The sequence below is a fragment of the Dunckerocampus dactyliophorus genome, chromosome 2 (assembly GCF_027744805.1).
Source record: "Dunckerocampus dactyliophorus isolate RoL2022-P2 chromosome 2, RoL_Ddac_1.1, whole genome shotgun sequence".
Lineage (NCBI taxonomy): Eukaryota > Metazoa > Chordata > Actinopteri > Syngnathiformes > Syngnathidae > Dunckerocampus > Dunckerocampus dactyliophorus.
The window spans coordinates 693138-714357 of NC_072820.1; the positions used below are offsets into that span (position 1 = coordinate 693138).

At 42.5% G+C, this 21220-nt stretch overlaps 1 protein-coding gene across 9 annotated transcripts in view; it reads right to left on the reverse strand.

Annotated features, from left to right (window-relative positions):
* Positions 1-5698: 5698 nt before the first annotated feature.
* Positions 5699-21220, reverse strand: part of usp6nl (USP6 N-terminal like) — a 41019-nt gene continuing 25497 nt past the window's right edge. For 6 of the 9 annotated variants that reach the window (XM_054762188.1, XM_054762196.1, XM_054762161.1 and 3 more), the window contains 12 exons: positions 21063-21142; positions 19217-19256; positions 16200-16280; positions 15112-15219; positions 10351-10460; positions 10231-10279; positions 10022-10142; positions 9831-9925; positions 8626-8691; positions 8457-8556; positions 8218-8370; positions 5699-7526 (listed from right to left, as the gene is read on the reverse strand). In XM_054762188.1, the coding sequence (XP_054618163.1) occupies positions 6082-7526; positions 8218-8370; positions 8457-8556; positions 8626-8691; positions 9831-9925; positions 10022-10142; positions 10231-10279; positions 10351-10460; positions 15112-15219; positions 16200-16280; positions 19217-19256; positions 21063-21142 (2448 nt within the window). In that variant the 3' untranslated portion in view covers positions 5699-6081. Of the gene's footprint in view, positions 7527-8217; positions 8371-8456; positions 8557-8625; positions 8692-9830; positions 9926-10021; positions 10143-10230; positions 10280-10350; positions 10461-15111; positions 15220-16199; positions 21143-21220 lie in introns of all 9 variants that reach the window. The other 3 variants (XM_054762216.1, XM_054762205.1, XM_054762222.1) reach the window with 2 other exon arrangements.

Sequence of the window (21220 nt, forward strand, 5' to 3'; positions counted from 1 at the left end):
AAACCTATTCCAACTACACATGTTAAAAATAGACATAAGATTTTGCTGGGTGCCTGCACATGTAGGGGTGGAGGGGAATGAGGTGGCAGATAAAATGGCTAAAATGGGAATTAGAAGGAATGAAATGATAGATATACCTGCTGGTAAAGGCGAAGTAAAGGCAATAATCAAAAAACAAATGATGGAGAAATGACAAAATAGGTGGGACGAGGGTAGTAGCGGGAGAAAGTATTATAAAGTACAAAGATCTATCAGCGCACAAGGGGTGAAGAGAAAAAACAGAAAAGAGGAAATAGTGTTAACTAGGATGAGGCTCAATCACACCGGCTTAAATGACAAGATGTTTTTGATAGGGAAATGTAAATCAAAAGTATGTATGGAGTGCAAAAGTATAGAGAACGTAGAACACATATTACTACACTGCAAGAGATATAGGGAAGAACGTGTAACGTTAAGGAAAACAATTAAGAAGATAGGAAGGGAATGGAGCATTGAGGGTATCTTAGGAACAGGTGGGGAGGGGGTTAGAGATATACAGAGGGCAGTGATAGAATATTTGAAGGACACAGGATTACATAATAGAATATAGATAAGTATTAGAATATTTTAGTATAAGTATTATTATTAGGATTATTATTAGTAGTAGTATAAGTAGTCTCCTCACTATCTAAGTTAGCATAAAGTAAGATACTGTATATGGCCCATGTTACATACTCCGGTACAGTAGGTGGCGGTATGCACCTTTTCAAGTCATGGTTGCAACCCGCCATTAAACTAAAAGAAGAAGAAGAAGAAAACGCGCGTCTGCTGCCATAACGTGGACGTTTGAGCAGCTGGTAAGACGTGTCTAGGCTGTCTGCTCCTGTGTGTAACAAAATGCTTAAAAATCGTTCTTTTCAATTGAATGTGTAAATATTATAAGCATTTGCTAAATCGCTGTGGAGCTGTTTTGGTGACTTTTAGTTGGAAAAAACGTCATTAATATTCCCCTTTTATGTGACTTGCTGCAGAAGTCGGGGGATGCTGCTGTGTGTGCCCGCTAATAGTGTGCCCTCCTTGGCATCGTTCCACAGGTATGTTACTTGCCAAATGTTTCTATGTTTAATTTGCACTTGGAGGGATTGCACCATTCACTGTTAAGAGAAAATACACTTTGTTGTGCACTTTATAAAACTTTAGAAGTACATTGCCTACGGGGGCTAGAACGCCCGATGAAGCCTTTATTTTTTGAAATGTTTTATTTTTGTTATTGAAATGTCAAGAAAATGGATCCTTAAATGTTAACAGTTTTATTATGTTGTACAAAACAAAGATAACGTGGACGTTTGAGCAGCTGAAGTCAGGGAATGCTGCTGTGTGTGCCCACTAATAGTGTGCCCTCCTTGCCATTGTTCCACAGAAAAGAAATGTACAGATCCTGACTTGGTGTGTGTTCTTCAATCCGGATGCCATTACAAGTCTGCTACACATACACTCAGAAATGGGAATTCCATCCATCCATCCATTTTCTATACCGCTTCTTCCTCATTAGGGTCGCTGGGGCATGCTGGAGCCTATCCCAGCTGACTTTGGGCAACAGGCAGGGTACACCCTGGACTGGTCGCCAGCCAATGGCAGGGCACATATAGACAAACAACCATTCACACTCACATTCATACCTATGGACAGTTTAGAGTCGCCAATTAACCTCACCTGTATGTTTTTGGAATGTGGGAGGAAGCCGGAGTGCCCGGAGAAAACCCACACACACACGGGGAGAACATGCAAACTCCACACAGAAATGCCCAGGGGAGAATCCAACCCAGGTCTTCCCATCTCCAGGCTGTTACTGTGTTGGCCAACGTGCCATCTCTCTGTTCCCCGTGTGAGAACTGAACTGGGGAAGAAAGCGTTCTGTTTTGCAGCCCCCACAGCGTGGAATCTTTTACAGGCTGAACTAAAGCTCTCGGAACTCATCCCTTTTGGAGCCTTTCGGTCCTTGCTGTTGGACAAAGAGCGTGAGACCACAGAACAGTGCCTTTGTTTTAAATAGCTTTTTATGGATTTTATTACTAATCACTTGCATTTTACAAAGTATGTGTGTTAATATACATTGTATGTAATCTTTTAGATTTGTATATTTTATCCCTTGTGACGTGTGCTGCTGACCTCTTGGCCAGGTCACCCTTGTAAAAGAGATCCTGATCTCAATGGGTTTTTTCTATCTGGTTAAATAAAGGTTAAGTAAGTAACCACTAGACCACCGTGCAGCCCGAAATGAGAATTCCTAAAATATAAAATCCGCCAACACTCAATCATTTTCAGCAAACGTATTAAAAATCTGAATAATATAAAAGAGGAAAGAATTGTAAAAGATACACTCTCAATCACTACTTGATCACTATTATTATAGACAATGATCCTATACGGCTTTACAACTACTAACAAAACTAGACCCAATCTATGAACGGAAGGCTCGACGGGCATACGTCAGATCAAGAGCAAAGTGGATGGAAGAAGGCGAAAAAAATACAGCTTACTTCTGCAGGTTGGAAAAAACACAAGAACGAAATACGCTAAAATCTCTGATGATCAATGACTCTGAATGCTCTGATCAGCCTGTTATTGCAAAAGAAATTGGTGCCTTTTACCAAAATCTGTATGCCTCTTCTTACTCCTCTGAAGCAGCTGATATTTTCCTCAACAAAATTGGAGAATTTATTCCAAAAATTGACAACAAATTTAAAGATAAACGTGAAAAAGATATGGAGCTAAATGACCTTGATAAAGCAGTAAAACGAGCCCCGATGGGCTGACACTTTTGGGAGCTGCTTAGGGAATTCCTCTTTCATGAAACAAGGCATGATAACGCTAATACCAAAACCTGGCAAGGATAATAGAACACTGGAAAATGAACACCCAATTTTGCTTCTAAACAATGATTATAAACTTTGAACATACAAGTACATGGATAGCAGTAGATGAGGTTGAATAACGAGTGGAACACAGTCAGGATGTGTAAAGAAAAGATGAATACTGTACAGAGCAACAGAAGACATGTTGGAACACAGTAACCTCATTGAGCACAAGGGCTTCATTTGATTTGTTGACTTCCACAAAGCTTTTGATAAGCTTGAGCATCGCTTCCTTTTTAAAGTCTTGCATTTATATGGGCTTGATCCAAAATGTTGCAACATTCTAGAACAACCAGCACGATAGCACTCCCAACCGGTACTACTCCTCGCTTCTCCTTAAACCGAGGAGTTCAACAAGGCTGCAATAATACATCTTCCTTTTATTTATTCAGGCAGCAGAAATGTTAGCAATCCTGATGAAAAACTCTTTTTGATACATGAAATATTTGTAATGAGTAGTTAAGAGGCCAGCTTACGGATGACACCATGATTTTTCTGAAACACTTCGAACAAATCCCTGAATTCAATGCATTGATCTTTTCTCTCGAGCATCTGGTCTGACACTCATTGGTAGTAAATGTGAATTTAAGGCTATACGTGATCGTATATAATATTCCTATTAAATCTGGCATTAAATATCTAGAAATAGTACAGTCAAACTTGTCTATAGCGGCCACTCGAGGGAGTCTGCAAAAGTGGCCGCTATAGACAGGTGGCCTCTATAGACAGGTTGGCGTCCAGTTTGACTGTTGACCAGTAGAGGGAAAAAAAGAAGAAAAGGGGGGAAAAAAATTAATAATAATGTTGACCAGTAGAGGCCACTGCGGACTGCGGATAAAAGTTGTACAGCACTACTAGGCTTATTATTATCAAGGTTCATGGTTTTAATCCTGAACATGCATAAGTCAAACAATAGCACATCACACACAATTTTGCATGTCCAAAAAGGAGTAGGAAGAAGTAAAGCTGATTTAATCCTACTCCTCATCAGTTTCACATCAGTTGCAATACATTTATTCACCTCTTGTTCTTCCAAGTGTACTTTGTAGGTCTACATGACAATGTAGTGCAATCATAGTCAAGGTTTTTACTTACTAAAAGGAAGCTAGAGGCTTAATAATAACTGATAGAATATATCCACCACCCACAGAACAAACCTGTGCTAGTAATGTCTTATGCTTGTTTTTAATATTTTACTTTTTATACGGCAGAGTGTCATTACAGCTTTAGTTCATCAGGAAGTGACGGGAAGTGACGGTGGGCGTCCCGAGCAGGACAGCTAGGCTCAGTGCTAGCTGTGAGTTTGGAGAGAGTTGGGAAGTGTGTTTATGTTGGCGTGGATGTAAAGTCCTGCAGTGTTCTCCGCTGTTAATAAAGCCATTAAAGTGCATCGGCGACGTGAGTCTCTCCTTCCCCACAACAAGCGGCATTACAGTATTGACCAGTGCACACCAGGAAATAAACGGTGTCATTTCTTACAGGCATTGGCTGGACAGCTATGTAGTGGGGCTTGTTTAACCTTTGCCTTGTGGGCAAGCAGGAAGGAGAGACGATGCTGAGAGATGTGTGTGTGTTCTGAGCTGCTGTCTGGTGGCCGCGTTCAATAAATAAAGTTGGCAGAAGCAACAGGAGAAGTTTCCTTCTTTGCTTCGGAGCTGAATAACACTGACAAGCTAACAGACTAGTAGCGAACGGAAAAGAAGACGGCTTTGTTTGTGTCGAATACAGAAGATGAGGACTTTGATGGATTTGTGGATGAGGGTTGATGAAAAATAACGTGAGTACATTCTAAAATACTTCAATTAAGTGCAACCCAACTCAGTTTTGCTCCCGCTGCCGCATGCATGCTTTTTTTTTGTAGCGTCGCTGGGAGCACGTCCTGTTCCCAGCTTACTTTGCGGTAATGTTTTGGTGCAAATGCTCTTAAAGTTACATGTTTGACCAGGAAATAGCAAGCTCAAAAGAAGACGGCTTTTTTATGTGAACAACTGACAGTTTGTGTGGATCTTGTGAATGATTGTGACTGAGCTAGGACTCAGTAATTAAAGTCTACACACAACGGCTTCATTGATTGAAAAACTAAACTTTTTCGTGCATGAAGCTTCTACTTGAGTTGGTAATTTGGCCGCTATATGCGGTCAGATATTGACCAAGGGAGACAAAATGGGTGGCCGCTGGCCGCGTTGGACAGGTGACTTTTATACACAGGGTCTATAACATGTACATTTGCTGGGGGGAGGATTTTTCAGTGGCTGCTATAGGCAGGTGGCCCTTCTATAAAGGTGGCCACTAAGACAGGTTTGACTGTATACAGATACAGTATATACTGTATAAGTAGATTTTGTCAGTGGTAGAAAGGGGCTTCCATACAAGATGTATTTTCCACTCCATGTCAGTTTATTAAGATAAATGATCTGCTGATTAGTCAACAACCAAGATAACTTAGGGAATGCAACGACACTCAGCACCAATGCAGCAACATACACATAAGAGGGAACAGGACACATTTCATGCTGAAATGTCTTCCCACACATTTGCACACATGTAGTGTAGCGTTTATGTGCGTGCAGTGCAGTGTAGTGCTTGTGCAAGTAGTGTAGTGCTTGTGCATGTGCGTGTAGTGTAGTGTTTGTGTGTGCGTGTAGTGTAGTGCATGTGCATGTAGTGTAGTGTGTGCGTGTGAGAGAACAGTAGTGGACACATCAGTGTTGAGACGAATCAAACGTCATGAATTCAAGACAACTTTGCCAGCAGCGAGTGCATCTCGGGCCTACGTGAGGTCAACATGTCGTTACAGTGTGTAAAAAAAAAAAAAAAAAAAAAAAAAGCCCAACATTGCACTTCATCGAGGGCAAAACCTCAGCGAAGGTGTGCTATAAATGAAAGGTAAATGCTAAAGGTAAGCGTGTTATTCTTTTATTCCCAAGCGTGTGGAGTTAAGCTAGCTCGCTAGCGTCAACATCGACCACTAACATCTAGAAATATAAAGACGCTTCCTTTTCCTCTGGAGGGAACGTTCGCTCCGCTACTATGATGAAAAACATAAAAGATATTTCTTTACACTCTTTGTTGATCATTTACATCCAAATATTCATTCAGCCTTTTTTTCCATCTTTGAATGAATAATTCTTCTTTGTGAGGCTGGAAGTCAGTAGAAGAACGCACGACGTCAGCGACTGTCCTGCCGTCACAGCAGCATGGAGTCCTGCATGGCGAACGCCTCCTGCGCATGCCGGTAGTGCGCTCCTCTAAACAGCTGGGGGAGCTGCTGCCGTACGACGGGGTGCCGCTCCCGCAACGTCGTCCCGTAGTGCTGCAGCCCGTCGGTGTCGGGGAACGTGAACACCTCCACGGGAGACATTTGGGCTTTCTGGAAGCTGGGCGAGCGAGGCACACCGCCCGGGGATTGAGGGGGCTGCTCCACCTCCGTGGCCCATTGGGGTCCGCCCTCTGGATGATACGGGGGGTTTGGTTCGCCTCTTGTTTGTCCCTCAAAGTTGTAGTCCACAGAGGCGTGGACCCGTGTGGTGGAGGTGAGCTTCTGAAGGTAGATGGGGGTGGTGCGCCCCTGGAGCTCCAGCTGCAAAGGTGGTCTTCGAGGGTTGTGGGTGGTGCTGGGTGGCGGCTGCCTGCGGTAGGTTGCAAAAGTGTTCACAAGAGCCGTATCGTGGAAGTTGTTACTGTGGGGCCGCCTTGTGGTGGCATATGTTTGATCCTCCATCCGTTGAGAGGGCGGCGCATAGTGTCTGTAGCCTGGATGAAAGATGGGGACCTCAGTAGTGGTCCTGCCAGGGGAGTGGTAGTGGTTTTGGTTTCCAGGGAAGTCAGTGTCGGCCCCTGCAGGGTTATGGTGGTCAAATGAAGGTGGAGGGGGGTGCAAGGGCATCCTGGACCCTCCTGAGATGACGCTCCCACCAAGACTGGATCCATAAACAAGAGCACCCTGGTGGAAGGATGGTACGCCATAGGGGGTCTCGCTGCGAGGAGTCCTCATCCTGGATGGAGGTCTCTCCAGCTCCAAGATCTCAAATTCCTGCTCCAGCAGCCCTGGAACGTTGTCATACTGCGAGGCGTTGGACCCGCGGTTGGCACCCGGAACAAAGCCCTTGGAATGTGGCCAGCGGTTGAGCTGCTGTGCGTCGTCGTGACTGAAGGGGGCCGGAGACACCCCCCGGGTCAGCTGGACCTCTCTGGCTGCCATCGCCTTGGCGGCTTCTAGTTTGGTCTCGGAGGGCTTGAACCAGCGGGGAGTGATGTCTCTGTGAGAACCGGTGTTGTGGTTGGCGATGACGTGACTCTGAGTCTTCAACAGCGGGACGGGGGTTGGGGCCGAGGGCGGCGACGGCCCCTTTTCGGGCGTGGTTGAAGCCGATCGCTTCTGCTGCTCCCTTGAGGCCGCCTCTCGTCCACCATCCCTCATGTCGACCTTGCGGTGGCATATCGGCTTGTCCAGCGAGTCCCGCCGTAACCGACTGGGGGGACGGCTATCCTGGCGGTCGGGTACCGGACTGGGCTGCTTCGGAGGCTCGGCGGGCTCGGCGTGGCTCTGCCCGTTGCCCACATGGTTCACGGCTGCCGTCTCCAGCTCTGGAAGCTGCCCTAAGGGCTTCTTGGGGAACTCCTCGTCTTTACCTGGAAGACAAAACCAGCGGTCCCGGGTGAAAAGTCCACTTGGGGATGACAAAGCGAGCGTTGATGGCTGGAGACACGGATGAGCCACAACGGGGACACGGATTCATGCAATACCACTGCCATCCAGGCCACATTAGGAGAGTTACATTCAGGACAACACATCATCTCCACAGGCAAAAGACAGAAAAGTAAACACAGTTTGATTCATGTACAAAAGAAAAGCCTTTTGGGGGGGGGGTCCTCAGCAACCAGAGTCGTCGGGTCCGGTGAGAGCGACATGGCTGGGCTGAAAACCAGCATGGAAAGATAAGCAGAGAGAAATTGCGGCACTTCACATCAAGCAAAGCAAGAATACAAAAAACACCAGGAAAAGGTGTGTGTGTGGGAGGGGGACCCGGGGGCTGCTGGACAGACAAAGCCACAGACAGGACGCACTGAGAAGATGGACGGACATGAAGAGGCAAGACCAGTCAGGATAGCCCACCCGTTACTGTTGTAGGAACCAATACGGCCCCCGCTCGCGTTTTTGTAGTTGTTGGCTAACATTGGTTCGGAAGAAGAGGAAGAGAGGGGAGGGGGGGTTAAGGAGAAGACACGTTAGAAGATGCTAAGTTGTGATTCAGCAGGAAGCAGCTCAGCTGTGCAGGTGCTAGCAGGCTAACGCGCGGGACGGCGTTGGCGACTGAGCTACCTGGCGCCGGCAGCTCCAGCTTGACCCTGCGGAGCTCCGCCATCGAGGCCTGGAGATGCTCGATCACCAGGTCGTCCTCCAAGAGGAAATCTTTGGACAGAGACACCTGAAGGAACTCCACCAGCTCCTCCATGGCCATCTTCATCAGGCGCTCTGCGGGGGTGGGAGGGGCACATGCCGAGTTAGCGTGGGAAGCGAAGCGTCTGTGTCAGAGAGGTGACGGCACTGACGGGACGTACTCCTGTGCAGCTTGAGGACAGTGTAGGACATGGCGGGAAGAAGCCTTTCGCCCTCCAGGATGTAGATGTCCCAGATCCTGAGAGTCAGGGTGAAGGGAGTCTGGTCGGGAAAAAATGTGGAGATGTTTGTGACGACTACTTTATTGGGCATCGGGGATGAAGTACTCACTCTGTCCAGGAAGCACTGGAAGAACCACTTCATGGTGTACAGACTGGTCAGCACCTCCTGGCTGTCCTGCAGCACAACCACACATTCATCCAACATCCAACAGCCGCTTCACACGCATCGACTCACTCACTTCTGCCAACAAGCCTTTTGAACGGCTCCTTTAAGTGAACGACCACAACAGATTCGCAGTTACTTGAGTATTCCTTATTACACGAACACAAAGTTCTTATACGCAACTTGGGAACCGGTCTTCATTGGTCTCCGAGAATAGCCGTTCAAAAGACTCGACTCGTTCGCTAAACTGACATCTCTGAGCCACACCAGAGAAGTGGATGCATCAGTGGCGAGTCGGAGTGCTGTTGTGGAATTCAAAGTGTACTTTCCTACCTACTAGTAACTAGTAACTATTAGGTTATTACTTAATGAAGGAGTCATTCTGCTACTAATTTGAGGTAAAAAGGTAATATGCCAACACTGGTGATGAAGAAGTACTTATGTTACTAACTCAATTACTTTTTTGGGGAAGGTAACTATGACTAGTTACTTCAAAAAAGTAACTAGTAACTATAGCTACTTTAAAAAAAAAGTAACAACCAAACACAGTTGATTGAGTATTTATGTACTAATTCAATTACTTTTTTGGGACAGTAACTAGTAACTGTAACTGATTACTTCATTACAGGTATTTTCCCAACACTGCTGATGGAGTAATTGTGTTACCAACTCAGTTACTTTTTGGGAAAAGTAACTGGTAATAAAAGTAACTAGTGGAAAAAGCAATATCCCCAACACTGATGATTAAGGAGTAATTCTGTCACAAATTCAATTACTTTTTGGGTAACTATCAATTGTTACTTAACAAATAAAAGTAACTAGTAATGTTTTAAAAAAAGTAATAATATGCCCAACACTGGTGATGAAGGAGTAATTGTGTTACTCATTTTGATTACTCTTTGGAAAAGTCACTGGTACCCATGACAAATTACTTTTTTAAGAGTAACGAGTAACTAACTACTTAAAATGTACTTTGCCCATTACTGGTGATGAAGGAATAATTGTATTACTACTAGTAACTCGTAAGTCGATTCAAGTCAGAGGGAAGGGGGGGGAGGAGGACAAGAAAGAGAAGTAGAAGAGGAAGAGGAAGAAAAAGAAGAGGAGTGGCGTGTGCCAGTTGTGGGGTGGTGGGGGTGTGTGCGAGTCACCAGGTGATGCTTGAGTTTGGGCATCATCTTCTTGACGATGCGGTCGTGGTGTTCCTGGAAGCGCAGGAGTTTGGGGAAGCCGGGAACAAAGAATCCTGCATAGGGAGGAAGGAAGGAAGGAAGGAGAGGGAGGATGAGAGGTTCCTGGCTGGCAGCAAGGAGATACGTGTGTGTGTGTGTGTGTTTGATACCGTGCATGGCGTGCTTGTGTCCCGACAGCAGCTTGACCAGAGCCCAGAAGGCGTCTTCCTCGTTCATGTAGATGAGCAGCAGCGCTGTGATCTGACTCATCCCCTGGCAGTAGCCCACCTCCTGCACGCACACACGCACACACACACATCCACGCTGGCGTCCCAGGAGCAATGCAGATGCTGACGACGCACCGAGTAGAAGAACTCACCACGTTATAGACAGAGTAGGCCGTGAGAACGTGGAAGAGCGCCTGCTGCCTGCAAAGCAAAGCCTTACGTTAGCAAGAAGGTGCCAGGCGGTGCTAGCTAGCCGTTACGGGCGCACCCACTTGACGTCGTAGCGGTCCCGGAACATGATGTGATCCCTGTAGGTGCGGTTCACGTCCAGGTCGATCTGCCGAACGTCGGGAGACAGACCCCTCGCTCTGGCCTTCAGCTTCTGGAACAAACAACAATCGACAACTTTGTCATTTTTCTTTCACAAACTTGTTCTGACATTTCTAATCCTTTCTTGCTTTGTAAAACTTTTACATTTCAACTTTTTTTTTTTTTTTTAAAAGAAATCGGTCTCATTCCATAATTTTGTTTGTACATTTAAAAAACAAAATTCAAAATCCATATTGTTTGAAAATATTTATTTATTAAAATTTCAAGTCCATAATTTCTGTTTGCAATTTTTTTTCAATTTCAAATCCAGAATTTTTATTGGAAAATCTTTTTTTTTTTAATTTGAAATCTATTTATTCAAATTATAATTTTGTTTGTCATTAAAAAATATCCAAATTATTATTTTGTTTGTAAATCATTTTAAAATTTCCAATGCATTATTTTGTTTGCAAATCTTTTTTGAATTTCTATTTTTGCTCACAAAGCTGTTTTTAAAATTCCAAATCATTATTTTACTGTAAATATATTTTAAATTTCAAATCCACTATTTTTGTTCACAAATCTATTTTAAAAAAAAATCAATTGTTTGCAAATATTTTTTATTTCAAATTCAATATTTGTTTGCAAATATGTTTTTTAATTTTTCAAATAATTTTGTTGGTAAAAATATAGTTTTTAAATGTCTAATCATCATTTTGTGTGAGCATTTTTTCAAATTTCAAATATATATATTTTTACATTTCAAATAATTATTTTGTTTCTATCTCCTTTTAAAAATTCCAAATCCAGTATTTGGCAAATACATTTTTTGAAAATGTGAAACTATTTTGTTTGAAATCTGAAAGAATCCATTTAACATTGAACATTAACATTGATGTAGTAGTAGTATTAGAATGTGTGCAGTGCAGTATGAATGTATGTACGTATGAATGTATGTACTGTATGAATGTATGTACGTATGAATGTATGTACTGTACTGTATGTACGTATGAATGTATGTACTGTATGTACGTATGAATGTATGTGCCGTATGTACGTATGAATGTATGTACGTATGAATGTATGTACTGTATGAATGTATGTACTGTACTGTATGTACGTATGAATGTATGTACTGTATGAATGCATGTGCTGTATGTACGTATGAATGTATGTGCTGTATGTACGTATGAATGTATGTACGTATGAATGTATGTACTGTATGTACGTATGAATGTATGAGCTGTATGTACGTATGAATGTATGTACTGTATGAATGTATGTACTGTATGTACGTATGAATGTATGTACGTATGAATGTATGTACGTATGAATGTATGAGCTGTATGTACGTATGAATGTATGTACTGTATGTACGTATGAATGTATCTACTGTATGTACGTATGAATGTATGCACTGTATGTACTGTATGAATGTATGTACGTATGAATGTATGTACTGTATGTACTGTATGAATGTATGTACGTATGTAGTAGTAGTAGTAGTACTTTATTAATCCCACAGCAGGGAAATTCACTTGTTACAGCAGCAAGCAAGATACACAAGTAAAGAATACATAATGACATAGTGACTACAACATGGTTCAGGTGGTGCAGGTGTTGTGGAGCCTGACAGCGGTCGGTATGAAGGACCTGCGGAACCTCTCCTTCTTACACCGTGGGTGTAACAGTCTGCTGCTGAAGGAGCTGCTAAGGGAACCCACAGTGTCATGTAGCGGGTGAGAGGTGTTGTCCATGATGGATGTCAGCTTAGCCAACATCCTTCTCTCCCCCACTTCCTCCACGGAGTCCAGAGGACCGTCCAGGACAGAGCTCGCTCTCCTGATCAGCCTATTTATCCTGCTCCTGTCCCTGTCCGTGCTGCCCCCTCTCCAGCAGCCCACAGCATAGAAGATGGCTGAGGCCACCACAGAGTCATAAAAGGTCCGTAAAAGAGTCCTGCACACACCAAAGGACCTCAGTCTCCTCAGCAGGTGGAGGCGACTCTGGCCCTTCTTGTAGAGGGCGTGGGTGTTGACGGACCAGTCCAGTTTGTTGGTAAGGTGAACACCCAGGAATTTGTAGCTGTCTACCAACTCTATGTCCGCTCCCTGGATGTTCACCGGTGTGAAGTGAGATGTTTTCCTCTGGAAGTTAATGATCATCTCCTTTGTCTTGCTGGTGTTGAGTTGTAGCTGGTTAAGCTCACTCCAGCTGACAAAGTCCCTGATGACCGTCCTGTATTCCAGATCATTCCCCTCTGAAACACAACCAACGATGGCTGTGTCGTCGGAGAACTTCTGGATTTGACACTGTGTGGAGTTGTGTGTGAAGTCCGAGGTGTAGAGGGTGAAGAGGAAAGGGGAGAGCACTGTACCCTGAGGGGCACCTGTGCTGCAGAGTACCATGTCAGACACACAGTGACGGAGCCTCACATACTGTGGTCTGTTGGTGAGGTAGTCTATAACCCAATGCAGTCAGTTGTTGGTCTACTCCCACACTCTCCATCTTCACTCTGAGTAGTGACAGCTGGATGGTGTTGAAGGCACTGGAGAAGTCAAAAAACATGACCCTCACAGTGCTCCCGCTGTCCTCCAGGTGTAGCAGTGATCTGTGCAGCAGGTAGATCACTGCGTCATCCACTCCGATCCGAGGCCGATAAGCAAACTGCAGGGGGTCCAGCTGAGTGCCCACCAGGGGTCGCAGGTGCTGCAGGATAATCCTCTCCATGGTCTTCATCAGGTGAGAGGTCAAGGCAACAGGCCTGAAGTGGTTAGGCTCCTTGGGACGCGGTGTCTTTGGTATCAGGACCACACAGGAGGTCTTCCACAGGGCCGGGACTTTCTCCAGGCTCAGGCTGAGATTGAACAAGTGCCTTAACACTCCACAGAGCTGGTCAGCACAGTCCTTGAGGATTCTTGGGCTGATGCCGCCCGGTCCCGGGGCCTTCCTTGCCTTGATCTTCCTCAGCTGACTTCTCACCTGATCATCAGTTATGGTGAGGGGTGGGGGTGGGGGGGGGGGGGGGGGGGGGGGGTGGGGGGGGTAGAGGATGGCTGGGATGTGGATGTGGGGGTGAAGAGTGGTGAGTTGGTAGGGGATGGAGGGGGGGCAGACTCAAATCTGTTGAAAAACAGATTGAGTTCATCTGCCCAGATCTTGTCCCCACTGGCTTGGTCTCTCCCCACTCCTTTGCCATGGCCTGTGATGGTCTGCAGGCCTCTCCAGACTTCCCTGGCATTATTCTGCTCCAGCCGCTTCTCCAGTTTCCATCTGTAGCAGTCCTTCCCCTTCCTGATCTTATGCCGGAGTTCCCTCTGGACTCTGCGCAGCTCCTCCTTGTCCCTCGAGTTGAAGACCTTCTTCTTCTTGTTCAGCAGTGCCTTGATCTCAGAGGTCATCCAGGGTTTGTTGTTGTGAAAACACCGCACCACCTTAGAGGGCACAGTGTTCTCCACACAGAAGTTTATATAGTCTGTGATGCAGTGTGTCATGCTGTCAACGTCACTGCCATGGGGACTACAGAGCGCTTCCCAGTCTGTTGTCTGGAAGCAGTCTCTGAGCCGAGCACTGCTCTCCTCAGACCACTGCTTCACAGGCCTCTTCACAGGGGGTTGTCTATTCACTACTGGAGTGTAGTCTGTGACGAGATGGACGAGGTTGTGATCAGAACGACCCAGCGGGGGGAGGGGGGATGAGGTGTATGCATCCTTGATGTTTGCATACAGGAGGTCCAAAGTTTTATTGTCTCTAGTGTGGCATTTGACATACTGGGTGAAGGTGGGAAGAGCAGAGGACAGGGAAGCATGATTGAAGTCACCGGAGATGAGGAGGAGGGATTGGGGGTGCTGGTTCTGAAGTTGAGAGACGATGGTATGAATGTATGCACTGTATGTACGTATGAATGTATGTACTGTATGTAGTGTATGTACTGTATGAATGTATGTACGTATGAATGTATGTACTGTATGTATTGTATGTACGTATGAATGTATGTAGTGTATGTACTGTATGAATGTATGTACTGTATGAATGTATGTAGTGTATGTACGTATTACTGTATGTACTGTATGAATGTATGTACTGTATGTACTGTATGTACGTATGAATGTATGTACTGTATGTACGTATGTACTTTATGTACGTATGAATGTATGTACTGTATGTATGTATGTACTGTATGTACGTATGTATGTACGTATGAATGTATGTACGTATGAATGTATGTACTGTATGAATGTATGTACTGTATGTATGTACTGTATGAATGTATGTACTGTATGTACGTATGAATGTCTGTACTGTATGTACGTATGAATGTATGTACGTATGAATGTATGTACTGTATGAATGTCTGTACTGTATGTACGTATGAATGTCTGTACTGTATGTACGTATGAATGTATGTACGTATGAATGTATGTACTGTATGAATGTATGTACTGTATGTACGTATGAATGTCTGTACTGTATGTACGTATGAATGTATGTACTGTATGAATGTATGTACTGTATGTACGTATAAATGTATGTACGTATGAATGTATGTACTGTATGTACGTACGTATGAATGTATGTACTGTATGTACGTATGAATGTATGTACATATGAATGTATGTACTGTATGTATGTACTGTACGTATACCATGCAGTCTAACGAGGGGCCACACAGAAGACAAATCAAAGCACCTGTGACGACACACACATTGAATCCATCTTGGTACCTCATAGAAGTCCTTCTTCTCCTCTTTCATTTTGGGAATATCCAGCAGGAGGCACCACACCTCCCCTCGGAGCTGCAGTGGAATCCCCTTATAGATCCTGCGAGCGAGCTAGGAGGGGAAATCGGCCTTTAGGACACAGAGTCAACGTGTGTGTTTGTGTGGCCAAACACACAAAAAAAAGTCAACATTTTGCTTCCCGCGTCGAGAAGAAATGGATGAATGAAAGAAACTGAAATGAAAGATGCTGGGAGAAGAGGGAGGAGCTTAGCATGTTGCATCCTCATTGGTTGTTTCTCACGACAGCGGATCCTGTATAGTATTTTTTATTTTTGTATTTTTTAAAATATATATATATATATATATATATATATATTTTTTAGCAACAAAACAGGCTGTTTTTCCCCTGAAAAACACCCCTTTCACAAATTTGCAGATTTTTGATAATTTCTTAAAATATTTTTTATTTTTTTCTTGGAAAATAGGCCATTTTCTGCAGAAACAAAAATGTATTTACATATTTTGATATTTAAAAAAAATATATATGTAAATAAGTATTTAAAAAATATATATTTTTTGCTATAAAATAGGCTCTTTCACAAATTTGCAAATGTATGATTAAAAAAATGTTTTTTAAACAATTTTTAAAAATTTTTCCCTGAAAAAATTTGCTGAAAATAGGCCGTTTTCTGCAAAAAACATCTCATTCACAACTTTGTAGGTATTGATTTAAAATATATATATTTGCATATTTCTTTCCATTTTAACAAAATATAAGTAGTTAAGTATTTTTAAAATTTTTAGCTAGAAAATATTTATTTTTTCCCTGGAAAAAAACCACCTCTTTCACAAATTTGCAATTTAGAAAAATGTATTTTAAAATGTTTTTCCAAATAGGCCATGTTTTGTGCAAAAAACACGTCTCATTCACAAATTTGCAGATTTTTGATTAAAAAAACCCACAATTTTTTCTCCAAAAATAGGCCGTTTTTTCCAGTCATTCACCGTATGTGGGTAATCATTTGTAAATGTACGCGTTAAAAAGCCAACAATTTGGACGCATTTCCGTGTTTGTTCTTCAAGTAACTGACCTTGTCGCTGTTCTTGTACTTGTCCCAACTCTTCAACATCTTCAGCCACTTGGTGGTCCTCTCCAGCTCCGTGTTTTTGTGCTGTGTGTGTTGAAAGACAAAGCGTTAGATGTCCATAAACCGTCGCAAAAGGCTCCCAGGTGATTATTTTGAGTGCAAGTCTTTGAGTGGTATGTTAAAAATAATCAGAGATGGATGTCCTGCAGCGTGCATTGAAGATTGAAGGAAGAGACGACGTCAGTCACCTTTTCTGACACCGAGTCATCCTCTATATATATTTTTTTTTCTTGGAAAAAGGGCCGTCAAGAGAAAGAGCTCTTTCAGAAATTTGCAGATTTAAAAAAACACATTTTTTAAACTTTTTTTTCCTGAAAATAGCCACGTTTTTCTGCAAAAAACATATTTCAGAAATTTGCATTTTTTTAAATTTAAAATAAGATATACATTTTACATTTTTTTCCTCTGAAAATAGGCAACTTTTTCTGCAAAAAACACCTCTTTCAGAAATTCGCAGATATTTCATCCCCCCCCCCCAAAAAAATATATATTTTCCTTTGAAAATAGGCACTTTTTCCTGCAAAAAACACATTTTGATCAGGAAATATACAGTCAAACTTGTCTATAGCGGCCACTAAAGGGAGACTTCAAAAGTGGATGCTATAGACAGGTGGCCTCTATAAACAGGTTGGTGTCCAGTTTGAATGTTGACCAGTAGAGGGCACTGTGTGACTGCGGATAAAAGTTGTACAGCACTACTAGGCTTGTTATTATCCACGAGCCACAGAACAAAGCTGTGCGAGTAATGTTAATGTTAATGTTGTTTTTAATATTTTACTTTTTATACGGCAGAGTGTCATTACAGCTTTAGTTCATCAGGAAGTGACGGGAAGTGACGGTGGGCGTCCCGAGCAGGACAGCTAGGCTCAGTGCTAGCTGTGAGTTTGGAGAGAGTTGGGAAGTGTGTTTATGTTGGCGTGGATGTAAAGTCCTGCAGTGTTCTCCGCTGTTAATAAAGCCATTAAAGTGCATCGGCGACGTGAGTCTCTCCTTCCCCACAACAAGCGGCATTACAGTATTGACCAGTGCACACCAGGAAATAAACGGTGTCATTTCTTACAGGCATTGGCTGGACAGCTATGTAGTGGGGCTTGTTTAACCTTTGCCTTGTGGGCAAGCAGGAAGGAGAGACGATGCTGAGAGATGTGTGTGTGTTCTGAGCTGCTGTCTGGTGGCCGCGTTCAATAAATAAAGTTGGCAGAAGCAACAGAAGAAGTTTCCTTCTTTGCTTCGGAGCTGAATAACACTGACAAGTTAACAGACTAGTAGCGAACGGAAAAGAAGACGGCTTTGTTTGTGTCGAATACAGAAGATGAGGACTTTGATGGATTTTCTTGCAAAAAACATCTTGTTTTCAGAAATTGCATTTTTTTATTTAAAAAAAAATATACATTTTTTTTCTCTGAAAAAAGGCAACTTTTTCTGCAAAAATTTTTTTTTCAAAAATGTTCAATTTTTGATCCAAAACAATATTGTTTAACAAATATATATATTTTAATTTTTTCTCTAAAATAAAAAACATCTCTTTCAGAAATGTGCAGATATTTCATTGCAAAAAAATATTTTCAATTTTTTTCCCCTCTGAAAATAGGCATTTTTTCCTGCAAAAAACACATCTCGTTTTCAGCAATTTTCCGTTTTTTTTCTCTCAGAAAATACACATTTTTTTTCTGCAAAAAAACATCCATCCATCTATTTTCTATGCCGCTTCTCCTCATTAGGGTGGGGGGGTATGCTGGAGCCTATCCCAGCTGACTTGGGGCGAGAGGTGGGGTACACCCTGGACTGGTGTCCAGCCAATGGCAGGGCACATATAGACAAACACTCACATTCATACCTATGGACAATTTAGAGTCTCCAATGAAGCTAACATGCATGTTTTTGGAATGTGGGAGGAAACCGGAGTACCCAGAAAAAACACACACACACACACACACACACACACACACACACGGGGAGAACATGCAAACTCCACACAGAAATGCCCAAGGGAGAATCCAACCCAGGTCTTCCCATCTCCAGACTGTGACTGTGTGGCCAACATGCTAACCACTAGACCACCGTGCGGCTACAAAAAAAAAATCATGTCTTTCCAAAATTAGCAAATTTTCGATCCAAACAATATTGTTTTAAATTTTTCTCTGAAAATAGACTTTTTTCCTGCAGAAAAACACATCTCTTTCAGAAATTTGCCATTTTTTTTAATTAAAAAAAAAATTATTTACATTTTTTTCTCTGCAAAAAAACCTCCACATTTCTTTCAGAAATTTGCAGATATTTCATCCCAAAAATATATTTTTTAAATTCAATTAAAACCACATCTTTCAGAAACGTGCAGATTTTTGGGTTTGGAAAATTTATTTTTTTTCTCTGAAACTAGGTGTTTTTTATCTGGAAAAAACACATTTCTTTCAGAAATCAGAGTTTTGAAAACCCTTTTTTTCTGAAATTTTGAAATTTGAAAAAAAAAAACCTCATTCACTAATCTGCAGGTTTAGATCACAAAAAATGTATATTTTACATTTTTTCCAACAAAAAACACAATTTTTTTTTTTTTTTTTTACAAAAATAGGCTGTTTTTTCCTACAAAAAACCACATCTCATTCACAAATTTGCAAAATTTTTTTTAACCCAAATTATTATTTTTCTTTTTTTTACTTTTTCTCTGAAAATAGGCTGTTTTTTCCCCCCACAGAAAATATGTCTTGTTCTTCATAAGTGTGTATAATCTATGACAGTCAGTGGATGCCTGCACATTTGCGATTCAGCAGCCACAGCCTGAAAAAAAAAAAAAGTTATTTTCTACAAAAATAGGCTGGATTATCTGCATAAAAACACATCTCATTCTCAAATTTGAAGACTACTAATCTCCCCCCTCAAGATTTTAAATAGTGTGTAAAAATAGTCACAGATGGATGTCCTCTAGCGCGGGTTGAAGACTGAGAAAAGACGTCAGTCACCTTTTCCTCCAGCGAGTCGTAGGACGGCAGCTCATTGTCACTGAAAAGAAGAAGGATGAAACACATACTGTATCTCTGTGTTCCACACAGTGCTGCTATCTATCTGTGGCAGTGATTTGCACAACAGAAGACACCATGTGAGTAACAAACACAAAGATGTTTACAACTACAAATGACCTGTCTCTTCCCTTGCTTCTTCTTTAATGTCCCAAAAGAGACGGAGCCGCCTGTTTGTGCTATGGGATGGGCTCCCAGCAGCACCTGCTGCTCGTTGAGAAGAGTTGCTGTCAGAAAGCACCTTTAAATATCTGTCTTCCATTGATAATGTTTTCTCTCTAGCGTTAAGATTTCGCACTTGCTTTGGCAGTCCTTGAACGCATCACAGCTACTTGTATGTGCTAAGACACACAAAAGTGAAATTTACGTTCTGTAATCCGGTTGGTCCCTGACAACCGTGGTAGGTCAAGTACGAATCCATATTTGTAAATGCAACATTTTGGTACTGGGGCATAGAAAACCTGTTTACCACCTTGTAAATACACTTTTTAACATCATTAGAGCCCTCTAGACATGAAATAACACCCCTATAGTCACCTTTACACTTCTATTACCCAATATAGTAGACATAAGAGAAAATGAGACATAGAAAACCTGTTTAGGACCTTCTAAATGCTGTTTTTAACATCATTAGAGTCCTCTAAACATTAAATAACACCCCTACAGTCACCTTTACACTCCTATTATTATTATTATTATTATTATTATGAAGAAGAAGTCCCAAAGGAGACTGTACTTCCTGAGAAGACTGAGGAAATTTGGCATGTCCACCACAATCCTGAGTTGCTTCTACAGATGCACTATGGAAAGTGTCCTTACCGCCTCCATCACTGTTTGGTACGGTAACTGTACAACACGTGATAGGAAGGCACTCCAGCGGGTGATCAAGACCTCACAGAACATTGTTGGGGCAGCCCTCCCCTCACTGCAAGACATTTATAAAACTAGAGTCCTACGAAGAACACACAACCTCATCAAGGACAGCACACATCCACAACACTCATTATTCACACTCCTACCGTCAGGCAGACGCTACAGGAGTTTGAAGTCCAGGACCACAAGGCTGGCAAACAGCTTTTACCCACAGGCCATCAGGCTTCTCAACGAAGCACTCACACACGCCGCACGCAACACACGCACACACTCATAGCACTTTATTTATTTATTTGTATTATTAATCTGTATTAATGTCTCTTCTGTTGTTGTTGCTTAATTTATTGGTATTTATGTTTCTTATGTTCTTATTCTTTCTTGTGTTTTCTTTCTTTTCGTGGGAGAATGAACAGAATAAGATTTTCATTGCATAGTATAACTGCTGTTTTACCATGCACATGACAATAAAACTCTCTTGAATCTTGAATCTATTACCCAATATAGTAGACATAATAAGAGAAAATAAGACTTGTGCTCGTGTGTTAATGTAAAAGTATTCCAATGGTGGACACGAAGTGAGGTCGGGGGTTCTCAGTTGAGTTTTAGCTTGGCGTGGGTGACAACCCGCAACAGTATCCCGTGTTAGGGATTACTGTGCCTGCCGTGAGATGATTCAAAGCTGCAATAAAAGCCTGTTGTTCCGCCCATCGAGTCTGGTGCTTGTGTGTCTCCACCAACCTTACAGTAACATTACTAACACCTAGTGACCAGTGTAGAGTACTACATATCATCACAACGTCTGTCAATGCATCTTCTGAATGCCTGATATTTGTATTTTACTTCATTTAGATATTTTTATACTTGAAAATGCCTCATTTTGGGGAAAATAAAACATTGTGTGTGCGTGTGTCCTTACTGCAGGAAGCCGAAGCGGTCGATGAGCTTGTACAGGTGGAAGTTGGTGTCCTCCCAGGGTTCCACGGTGGCCTCTTTTCCCTGGGAGAGAGCAGAGAGACGCTGTGGAGTTGTTATACAATGAAGGTGTGAAGGGGGTGCGCTCGGAAAGTAATAATG